The 12,389-nt window shown below is 42.4% G+C and overlaps 1 protein-coding gene across 2 annotated transcripts in view; it reads right to left on the bottom strand.

Annotated features, from left to right (window-relative positions):
• Window positions 1-12,389, bottom strand: part of LOC121858646 — a 34,974-nt gene that overhangs the window by 15,922 nt on the left and 6,663 nt on the right. For both annotated transcript variants that reach the window (XM_042355184.1, XM_042355183.1), the window contains exons 2-3: window positions 5,385-10,845; window positions 23-5,247 (exon numbers count right to left, since the gene is read on the bottom strand). In XM_042355184.1, coding sequence (XP_042211118.1) covers window positions 23-5,247; window positions 5,385-10,826 — 10,667 coding nt within the window. In that variant the 5' untranslated portion in view covers window positions 10,827-10,845. The remainder of the gene's footprint in view (window positions 1-22; window positions 5,248-5,384; window positions 10,846-12,389) is intronic.

Here is a 12,389-nt window from a genome sequence, read left to right on the forward strand (position 1 = left end):
GGGTAAAAGCATTTGATCTTACCTGAAGCCCTTTTTGCTCTTCTTCTTAGAGGTTGACAACAGAGTGAGGCCACCACATTCAACTAAATGGGCATGAAAGACACTGGTGTCCTGGAACTGCATTTTACAAGTACTACAGGTCTTTTGATCCTTCACCTCTGCTGTCTCAGAGACATTTGTATCAGAATTTATTGTGCTGGATACAGTTTGGTCCTTGGAAAAACAAGGTAATGGTAAGTGGTGGGGCTGATTAGTAGGAGGCCGATACTGCTTACAGAAGCTAACTGGTACAACACCTTGTCCCTGTATCATCGTATGTGCACACCACACTGCTGGGTGCATTTCCCACTTATGGTCCATAATATCAGCTAGATCCAAATAACCAGCACCACAAGAACAGCAGATGTATGTGTGAGCCTTGGACCACTCTCCATCTACTACAACACTTGGTTCAACTGGCACAGGTTTTTCTTCTCCAATTCTCTCCTCCTGGTCCCATCTACCTGACTGCATACCAGACCTCGTGCGGGTCAACTGTTGGGGAACCTCTGGGTCTTCAGGTTCCTTTTCTTTTTTAGTCTCGTCGTCTGATTTTCCTTTTAATTTTTTCAAAGAATTTTGCTTGCTAGAAGGATTCACAGCTTCTTTCTTTTGCACTCCTTTTGATCTTAATGAAGAAATGCCCAAGACATCAAACAGATTGTCTTCTCGTTTAGCTCGAGGATTGCTACTGTTCCCTTTGCGTCCTTTCTTATTCATTTTCTTTTGAAGTTCCATTTGTATGAAAAAACTAAAGTTCTTTATAATTTCATCATTATCATCATCAAAACATGGCTTTATATTCTTTTTCCCCCTCATATATTTGACAATATCCTTTCCAGGATCAATTTTTGCCTCATCAGGTACTACTGCTTCTTCCATTACATTTTTTAGAGGAAGTTTCAGGTAGCTACGGTCAAGGTTTGTGTCACACACTGTAGAAGCAGTATTCAAGTGAAAATTTTTACCATCCAAAAAGTTAATGCAATTGTCATATATATTCCAAGATATGCCAAAATTCCCTCCTGAAGATCGTGTCACAATGGAAGGATTTTGCAGGTCTAAAGCTTCTCCAGCTGAAGAAGTTTTCTCCTCAGTTTTGTGATAACCAAAATGAGGAATCATGCTTTCACATGGCACTTCCTCTTTACATATACTACAACAATTTTGTATAAAGTGCATAGCTTGTAAGTGATTGGAAAATCCTTTCTCACATGCAAAGTAATAATTGCATTTAAAACAATGATAACTGCTATTATGTATTAATGTTTTCCATTTGTGGAAAGGATATGAATATTTTTTTTCATTACATTCACACGATTCATAACCCGGTCTTACTTGATACACATCTTCATGAGTATTTAAATGAAATCTCACAGCATTGATGTCCTGAGATGCAAAAGGGCACGACCGACACACGTATGAATTATCTTCCAAAGAATCTGTACTCAATGGTTCAGTTAGTTCATTAACATCTTTCACTCTTTTTAGCATATGGAACTGATATTCCCCAGTTGCCTTTGCTGGCACAAATGTGTTGCATATATGATATTTGGAGAGGTGTTTCTCTAATGATTCATGCAGCGTCTCATTGCATAATGGGCATTTTGTCTCTAAAACCACCAACTGCTGAGGGTTACAATCTCCTACTGTAATCTTATCATCTGGTGTATCAGTTAAAACTTGTTCTTCTCCAACAGGAGCAATACTGGAAGGTGAAACATGGTCCGCCACGTCTGTTCGTCCTCCAATACCAACATCTGTTAGGACTGGCAATATGTCATCAACACAAGATGACACTCCAGAACTAATATCATCCATTTGTGAAAAGTTCACTGTGTCTTCAAATGAATGTTGCACCTCTTCTTTCACTGGTGCTAATTGCAATAACACATTACTTTCTTTGTCACCTGCAATGTCATGAGTCTCCTCTACATGTGAAGTGCCTTGGGTTGTGTGATCATTCATTTCAGAGTCAGAGGACTTTAATCTAGGAGGTACTTCCTTATTTTCCATGTTGTCATATTTGGTAGCTCCACTTTCTATTATACTCCACAGTTTTGAGTCACTTTCTGCAGCAGAAACAGGATTGCCGACAGCCCCACTAGGATCACTATGTACATTTTCATCCAAATGTTGCTCCTCCACATAAAGTGGCTGTACAAGTTTTTCTGTTGTTTCATCAACAGCTGTCAGCCCCACCTGGCTCTGACTAATTTCTGGCTGGACATTAACATTGGTGGATAGGTCTGTCAAGGAAATTGCCTCTACACCATCAAGACAGTTAAGTGAAGATGCAGTGGCTCCAACAGGCTGGTGACCCGCTTCAGTGGTAATTTGAGGGAGTTTTTGACTGTCCTGCTCAATGACATTAATAGGTGGGTGGCTGGTTTCCAAAGTGGTTTCAAGGAGTTGCCGGCTGATTTCTCCATAGGTTTCAGCATGCAGGAGACTTCCTTCTGCCATGGTGTTATCAAGCATAAGGATGGTGTCACTTGTTGTTTCACCTAGTGTTTGAATTCCTTCAACAGTGCCTTCAATGGGGAGGTGTCTGACTTCAGGATTAGCTGACACAGATGAGTGGTTGACTTCTGTTTTGTCTTCACCTGTTGAGTCACTAACAGAAGTACTTGTTTCAGATGTTTGGTTGGTGGTTTCACTGTCTTCAACTGTTGGATAGCCAATTTCAGGACTGGCTTCAACTGTTTGGTGTCTGACTTCTGAACTGGTTTCAACTACTGGATGGCTACCTTTGGAACTGGCTTCAACCACTGAATGGCTGACTTCAGAACTGGCTTTAACCACTGGATGGCTGACTTCAGGACTGGCTTCAACCATTGGATAGCTGCCTTCAACTGATGGATAGCTGACTTCAGAACTGGCTTCAACCATTGGATAGCTGAATTCAGAAATGGCTTCAATTGCTGGATGAATAACTTCAGTGTTAGCTTTAACCTTTTGAGTGACTTCAGGAAGGGTTTCAGATGATGTGCAGCTGACTCCAGTTGAGATTTCAGGTAAAGGATGACTTAATTCAGCAGTGGCTTCACCAGTTGTATGCACGACTTCAGTAGTAATTTCAGCTACTGGATAACTGTCTTCAGCTATTGGGCATCTGTCATCTGGAAAGCCTTCAGTTATCAGATGACTGACTTCAGTAGTGACTTCAGCTACTGGTTGTTTGATTTCAGGAGAAGCTTCTGCAGCTAGTTTAATTTCAGCAGGGAAAGCATTTTGACGTTTTACTTCAGCAACTGGATGGTGAATTTCAATACCATCTCCTGGCATGGATTCAGCCTGTACACGGTCAACTTCAGAAACAGCCCTGTCTGGTGGATGACTGACTACACTTGTTTCCCTGATTTCAGATTGTTGCAGTCTTTCTTCAGGTGTGTCTAGTGGTGGCCAGCTGTGGTCTACATCCTGGGCTGGGTGTTGTGGGTGGCAAATACTGCCTCCAACTGTGACATCAACCACTGGATGGGTGAGAGCTTGTGTGACATCAGGTACAGGAGGAATCACCTCGGTACTCTCATCCACTGCCTGGTGTAAGGCCTTATATGCAATATTAAAATGAGGAAGGCTGCATTCAGAAGTGGTACAATGTGTTAGGTGGCTGACTTCAGTGGTTTTGGCAGACAGGTGACTAACTTCAGAGATCTCAGTTGATGGGTGACCGACAACAGTGTTCTCAACTGATGGGTGACTGACATCAGTGTTCTCAACTGATGGGTGACTGACATCAGTGTTCTCAACTGATGGGTGACTGACATTAGTGTTCTCAACTGATGGGTGACTGACATCAGTGTTCTCAACTGATGGGTGACTGACATCAGTGTTCTCAACTGATGGGTGACTGACATCAGTGTTCTCAATTGATGAGTGGCTGACATCAGTAGGTTCAGCTAATGGATGGTTGACTTCAGTAGCCTCAGCCGATGGATGCCTGAATTCAGTAGCTTCAGCTGATGGCTGGCTGACTTCAATAGCTTCAGTTGATGGCTGGTTGACTTCAATAGTTTCAGCTGATGGCTGGCTGACTTCAATAGCTTCAGCTGATGGCTGGCTGACTTCAGTAGCCTCAGCTGATAGATATCTGACTTCAGTAGCTTCAGCTGATGGCTGGCTGACTTGAGTAGCCTCAGCTGATAGATGGCTGACTTGAGTAGCCTCGGCTGATAGATGACTGATTTCAGTGACCTCAGCTGATAGATGCCTGATTTCAATAGTTTCAGCTGATGGCTGGCTGACTTTAGAAGCCTCAGCTGCTGTATGGCTGACTTCAGTAGCCTCAATTGTATGGCTGACTTCAATAGCTTCAGCTGATGTATGGCTGAAATCAGTAGTACCTGCTGATGGGTGGCTGACTTCAGTGACCTTTGCTGATGGATGGCAAATTTCAGTGACCTCTGTTGATGGGTGGCTGACTTCAGTGACCTCTGCTGATGGGTGGCTGACTTCAGTGACCTCTGCTGATGGGTGGCTGACTTCAGTGACCCCAGCTGGTGGGTGACAGACTTCAGTGGTTTCAGCTGATGGGTGGCAGACTTCAGTGGTCTCAGCTGGTGCATGGCAGACTTCAGTGGTCTCAGCTGGTGGGTGGCAGACTTCAGTGGTTTCAGCTGGTGGGTGACAGACTTCAGTGGTCTCAGCTGGTGGGTGGCAGACTTCAGTGGTCTCAGTTGGTGGGTGGCAGATTTCAGTGGTTTCAGCTGGTGGGTGGCAGACTTCAGTGGTCTCAGCTGGTGCATGGCAGACTTCAGTGGTCTCAGCTGGTGGGTGGCAGACTTCAGTGGTCTCAGCTGGTGCATGGCAGACTTCAGTGGTCTCAGTTGGTGGGTGGCAGACTTCAGTGGTCTCAGCTGGTGGGTGGCAGACTTCAGTGGTCTCAGTTGGTGGGTGGCAGAATTCAGCGGCCTCAGCTGGTGGGTGGCAGACTTCAGTGGTCTCAGTTGGTGGGTGGCAGACTTCAGTGGTCTCAGTTGGTGGGTGGCAGACTTCAGTGGTCTCAGCTGGTGGGTGGCAGACTTCAGTGGTCTCAGCTGGTGGGTGGCAGACTTCAGTGGTCTCAGTTGGTGGGTGGCAGACTTCAGCGGCCTCAGCTGGTGGGTGGCAGACTTCAGTGGTCTCAGTTGGTGGGTGGCAGACTTCAGTGGTCTCAGCTGGTGCATGGCAGACTTCAGTGGTCTCAGCTGGTGGGTGGCAGTCTTCAGTGGGCTCAGATGGTGGGTGGCAGTCTTCAGTGGTCTCAGTGGTCTTCAGTGGGCTCGGTGGCAGTCTTCAGTGGGCCAGAGTGGGCTCAGATGGTGGCAGTCTTCAGTGGTCTCAGCTGGTGGGTGGCAGACTTCAGTGGGCTCAGATGGTGGGTGGCAGTCTTCAGTGGTCTCAGATGGTGGGTGGCAGTCTTCAGTGGTCTCAGATGGTGGGTGGCAGACTTCATTAGTGTCAGCTGGTGGGTGACAGACTTCAGTGGTGTCAGCTGGTGGGTGGCAGACTTCAGTATCAGCAGCATTACTGTATGGGCTATTGAATGTTTCAGTGGTAACCTGTTGGCTGCTAACTTCAAGAGAACTTTTGGGGAGGTCTACTTGTGTAGCTGCAGTGTGTGTGTCTGTGGTCTCACAAAACAGAGAGGGTAGGTAGCTGATTTCATTACCAACTCTACTTGGGCAGCTGGCCTCACTTGTGGTATCAGTAGTGTGGCTGACGTCACTGGCAGAAGAATGTTGGTAACTAATTTCAAGTGAAGTAGCAGGTGACTCACCAACTTCAGTATCAACTGGTGGGAGGTTAACTTCAGTAGTGGTAGCTTGTGCTTGGCTAACCTCAGTATGTTTAGCTGGTGAGTAGATCATATCAGTAACTGTAGTCAATGGATGCAAATCTGCACAAACATCAGATAAATGATGATTAACTTCAGTAACCTCAGTTGGTAGATAGCTGCTGGCCATAGTAACTGTAACTGGAGGTTGATTAACCCTAATGTCAACAGTTGTTTGTCGACTTATTTCAGAAGCAACAACTGGTGAATGGCTACCTACTACAACCCCAGCTTGTGGGTAGCTACCTTCAGTACCAGCAACCTGTAACTGACTGGCTTCAACATTATCCTGAGCTGGTAACAGACAGTCCTCGATTGTAGCAGCAAGAGATGCCTGTTCTTCTGAAAAAGTGTATGCAGAAATTAGATGGCTGGTCTCTCTAACGACCTCAGCAGGTTGGTAGCTATTATTAACAGTCTCAAATGGTGGACGGATGACCTCAAGGGCTGCCTTGGCAATACTGGGAAGGCCATAATCAGTTTCATCCACATTATGACAGTCATTCTCCTGTAATGTGTCTTGAATGATTGCCTCTGTGCCCAAGGAGGTACCTTCACACAAAGACTGAGCGAAGTCTTCACTTGCTCCACCTGAGGGATGACAATTATTTTTTGGACGTCTGTATTCCGAAACATTCCTGAATGAGCTGAGGACATCTGGAGAGGTAGACTCAATATGAGGAGAGACTTTGTCCGAGGTAGTGAAAATTTGAGAATGGGGCGCACTGGTGTTCCATTCTACTTTAGAAGAACTCTGATAACTAGAATGGTCTATGGAATCCTGCTTTGCTAAGGGCACAACTGTGGAAAAAAGGTTAGGAGAAACAGCTGAATTCTCTGTAGTACTTGATATAGATAAGGAACTTTTCACATCTGTGATAGGCACTTTTGAAAAATCTGCCTCCTCTAAGGTGGACTCAGCAGAAAAATCAGTATCAGTTGTAGGGATTTCTTTGGGTGGGGTGCTGTCTTTCAGGTTTAGAAGTGTTATAGGACAACTCTCTTCAATGGCAGCTGCTACAGGTTTACTCTTCTTAGTTAGTTCTGATAGTGATTCAGAAATTTGGGGAGTGGAGTCTTGTGACAGACTCACTTCATCACTACATAATTCTTCAGATGAAGAGTATTTTTCTTTGGCAAGTTCTAATAAAGAAGAATGATTATCATTAGTGGATTCATTACACACATTTTCTCTGGAAGGTACAGAAGATCTTGCTTCCTCATTTAGCTTACACAAAGTCATTGCAAAATTTTCTATGTTAACAGGTTTAGTTCTAACCTGATCTTTGGTAACTACCCTCTCAGATGCTGATACATTGTCATTTTCAGGTAAAAAAACAGCCTTTATCAGTGAACCCAATTCTAAATTTGAGTCATCCTCAGCCTGCTCCTCCACACAACAATTGTTTTTCACTGTCACTGAGCTGTGAATAGTAGGGTGTTCTGATGATGGTACTGGGCACTCTTGGGAAGACTTTTCAGGAAAAGCAACAACTGGAAAGCCATCATCTTGTGCTGAAAGAACTTGAGTAGTTTCCTTTACTAACAACTCAAGTGATTGAGGTACCTCTGTAGAGGGTTCTTTACAGGGAAAAGGATTCTTTTCAGCTACAGATTCTAAAAATGCATGACATTCAGCCACAGCACAGTGAGAAGTTTCATTTGTGTGCTGTAATTTATCTGATTTTGCTTGTGAAAAGTTACCTACATCTTTCCTGATATCATCAAATGAATCAACCATTCTTAACCATGGTTTTGTCACAGTATGATCAGGCAAATAAATATTGTCACTCTTCTTTGAGACAAAAAAATCTCTATCAGATTCCAAATCAGGCACTAATGACAGCTGGCTGCTTTCCTGTGACGACAGAGGTGGCACACAGCCAAGTTGTAAGGCAGATTTTACTGATGAACTATTCTCTCCTAATGCTGAGTCCCAAATTGGATGGATTTCAAAATGGGTGGTAGAGTTAATTTCATGGCTACCATCAGCAACTGGTTCCAATGACTGTCCACTACTGCATGGACTATCCAGTGTGATTGCACTGGACAATTTGAGAAGCAGGCCAGCTGCATCATCCTCCTCCTCCTCCTCCTCCTCCTCACTCTGTGTTGTATTGCAGTTTTGGGTTTGACTAGAAATGGTTTGAGATCCTGAGATAGGGTTTTGGCATAAATTACTACCAGTATTTGACATACTACAACAAGTAACAGTGCCTAAATCCTCCAGAGGTACCTGTGTGGGTGAGCTAGAGACTACGAGTGTATCTGGTGATGAAGTTGAGTGAGATGAAGATTGGCCAGTGGGGCCAACAGCACTTAGTAATCCAGAAACTGAGCTAGAACTTCCAAATTCTTTGTAACTATCTGATGCGGCCAACATGCTTGCAAGATGGATGGGTTCTGAATTAAGCCCAGTTAATTCTGAAAGGTTCGTCTCTTGGGGACAACTCTCAGAACCTTGTTTCTCAATGATTGGTTCATTTGGTATAACACTAGAAGGCAATTCACATATACTTTTTGTTAGCAAGATACTTTCACAAGAAACACCCTTCCTAGTTTCAAAACATAATGGATGTTGAACTACATCACCTTTGACATCCTTCAGGTATTTACTCTTATCTAAAGTACCAACCTGTGAAGCAGTTCTTTCTTTATCAAGATCCCTATTAGAAACCTCTCTCAAATTTTTTGAACTCAAATCACTCTTCAATTTTTTGGAGTTTTCTATAGAATGCACATTGCTGCCTTTCACACACTCTTTGTCTAATTTCTCACAAATATTATCAATTTTCTCACTTAAATTCTCACTTGGTAAAACAGACTGGAAACCATCCACAGAATTTGAATTACTTGCCAATGGGGAAGCTGGGAGGCTCTCATCAGATACATCTGATAATATTGCAGCCACTGCATCAGAAATCCTGACCATCAATGTTCTTTGTGATCCATCTGAAGGAGTATCTGAGAACATGGGAGTATTGGAGTTGCTCTGAAAACCTGAGACTGAGGAAAGGCCTGAAGATAGGGAGGGAGCACAGAGCAGGGAGTTTTCATCATCTGAAATTGGTTCCAAATATTGCACACTTTCACAGTCTGTGTTCACAAGAGATGTTGAAACACTTGGTTCATTATCTCTTTTGGGTAAATTTATTTCTTGAGCACTTTTACAAGATTTTCGTGCACTTTTATCACTTGTACTTTCCACTGGTGTCACAAGCTCCTTTAGTGGCTGATCACTGCCACTAGATGTTCTTGCATCTCTCTCTGTGGATCTCTCACACTTTTCAGCACTTATTCCTTTCTCATACAATACTTCAATATCACTCTCACTGTCTCTAGATTCAACGCATGCACTCTCAAGGAGTTCAACACTATTACTTCTAACACTTTCAGGCTCTGCTGTTAAATCTATAACACTGTCATCAACTGTCACTTTAGCTGCAACTTGCACTGAACTGTCTGCATGTCTTTCCTTGACATGTTCCAAGTTTCTTGAGGTCACATCACAATGAACATTTCCTGAGTCCAGGGTGAGCTGCTGCTCACTTTTACTATGCGAGACCTTTGCAATGCAAGACCCTTGATTACACTGTTGGTTGAGCACACTTTCAATCTGAGCATCCTTAGATGTTCCAGCACTAACATCTAAGCTGCCTACACTCCTTTCTGTTCTAACTACATCTTGACCAAATTCCTTTAATCTAGTTTCTTTATCACTTTTCAGTAAGTTACCAGTCAAGGATGAAATGACATTAACACTAACATCTTCTACACTTGAACACTTTACAACACATGATTCAAGGATATTGTCAACACTATCATTGGCTTTACTGACATTTGAAAGTATTTCTGACACATTCTCAGGTAAAGCACTTTGGCTTTTATCAGTTTCTTCCAGTGATTGATTCACAACAGTTTCAGGAGTTCTATCACACAATGCTGAAGAGGAATCTTCACCACAGCAAATATTTCCTGAATCACTTTTAACATTTTTGTCCTTAATGGAAGAATCCTTACTCGGATGAGCATTTAAAATTATGGCAGTGTTATTATTATCACATATATAAGGGAGGCTTTGTCCACTCTGGGCAGAAAACTTCATTCCAGAGTTATTTTCAGTTGATAAACTAGAAATATCTTTATGCAAGCATTCCACAGATTTCTCTGGTGTTCTTCCATAGTTCAAAATATTCTGTGTGGAAAAGCTTTGCACTACCTTAGCTCCACTTCGGTTGGCCTCAGTGTGCAGTTTTGTCACCATTTCCTCAAGGGAAATTCTTCTCCTGCCTTTTGGACTTTTAGAACTTCGAGGGGAGGTAAGGGGTGCACCCTTTGTAGAAAAAGGTGCAATACCAAACCCACCAAGAGCTGCCCTTGGACTAACCATTGAGTTCCCTAAAGAGCATAAACTTGATGTTCCAACAGAGGTCTTGCAATCAGGTGAAGTGGTAGGTTTCTCCTCTTGAGTAGATGTAACGATAGTCAACTGCTTGAAACTTTTACCACAGACATTAGGCAGTGAGTGGGTAGGGCTGGCGGGATGAGAAGAGGTGTTAGAAGCTGCAGCACCTGCAGCACTGCCAGAATTTCTTGCAAATGTGCCATAAGAAGTTGTGCATGGTGTTGGTCCTTCATCATCACCATCCTCACTTTGTGGAGGTGACAACACATGGCGTGGCAAATCAACACCCTTGTTTGGGATGTATGGAGATGCATACACCCCATTGGATAATCCTGCACGTGAGAGGAGACCATTGATGTGGCTACGTCTTGGATGCACAACCTGGCTGTGTTCTTCAAACAAGTCTGGAGTGAGGCAGGCATGGCCCTCCCTGGAAGTATTGGAGGCCTTAGAGAACTGACCACAGCTATCAGGTGGCTTGTGGGAAGAAACAGCACCAACTGCTTCTCCAGAAGGCATGTTGCTCCCATTAGAAGGGGAGCACAGCCCACCTGGCTTCATCCTGTTCTTCAATGCATGCCTGAAATGATATCAGATATTAGCATGGAGGTTTATGATCAATTGACAATTCAGTACATAACAATACCTCAAGGCTTTAATAAGGGACCATAAAAATTACAAACAATGAACAGATTATCTAAAAAAAAAGTCAGAGGGATGGTAAATAAATAAATAAATATATGTATGTATGTATGTATGTATGTATGTATGTATGTATGTATGTATGTATGTATGTATGTATGTATGTATGTATGTATGTATGTATGTATGTATGTATGTATGTATGTATATATATATATATATATATATATATATATATATATATATATATATATATATATATATATATATATATATATATATATATATATATATATATATATATATATATATATATATATATGCTGATAACCACAAGGAAAGAAGAAAACACGAAGTTCCCAAGCGCTTTCGTATAATTCACATCTTCAGGGGTGAGTACAGACTAAGGAGAAGTACAAAACAAGGTGTATATATACAGAGGAGGGTGAGATCAGGTCCACAATGGTCAGGTATTAGGTAATGACCCTACTAATCTTTAAAAAGCACTGCAACAGTCGGTAATCAGGTCAGAGTGTAAGTTGACCCAGCCTTCTCACCTGGTTTACAAATCCTCTTAATTACAAAATTGTCCAGTTTGTACATACCATTACTCAAATTCACGTTGATTGCATCCGAAAATTTAAACACGATACCCGAGGCACCGACTTTATACAGATAGTGAAGAAAATAAATTAAGCGAAATAGTAGTAACTACTAACGATGTAAGTAAGCAAATAGACAAACTAAAGCCGAATGAGTCATCAGGTCCCAATGAGATATTTGCCAGAGTATTAAAGGAATGTAAGGATTGCTTAGTATGCCCTTAGCAAAGTTGTTTAACATGTCCTTAAAAACAGGTGTAGTACCAGAATCCTGGAGGATAGCGAATGTAATACCGATTTTCAAGAAGGGAGATAGATCACTATCCTCTAACTACCGTCCAATCAGTCTAACATCAATTGTAGGCAAATTACTGGAAGCAATCATTTGAAACTCTATTCTAAATCATCTGGAGAAGCACAAGTTGATCAATGATTCTCAACATGGCTTCACAAGCAGGCATTCATGTCTAACTAATCTATTAACATTCTTTTCATCTGTTTTCGAATCAGTGGACAAGGGGCACAATTATGATGTGGTATATCGTGACTTTAGCAAAGCCTTTGACAGAGCCCCCCACGAAAGACTAATAAGGAAAGTGGAGCTCATGGCATTAAGGGAGATATTCTAAAATGGATTAGAGCGTGGTTAGAGGACAGAGAACAGCGAGTGAGCATAAACGGCACTAAATACCATTGGAGTAACGTCACTAGTGGAGTGACGCAAGGCTCAGTACTTGGACCATTATTATATATTATATACATAAATGACAGATATCGGCATAGACAGCAACATAAGAAAATTTGCTGATGACACTAAAATAGGACGTGTTATTAAATCTGACGAGGACTCCGCAAAACTGCAGCAAGATCTAAACAAATT

This window comes from Homarus americanus, unplaced genomic scaffold, assembly GCF_018991925.1.
Source record: "Homarus americanus isolate GMGI-L3 unplaced genomic scaffold, GMGI_Hamer_2.0 scaffold74, whole genome shotgun sequence".
Lineage (NCBI taxonomy): Eukaryota > Metazoa > Arthropoda > Malacostraca > Decapoda > Nephropidae > Homarus > Homarus americanus.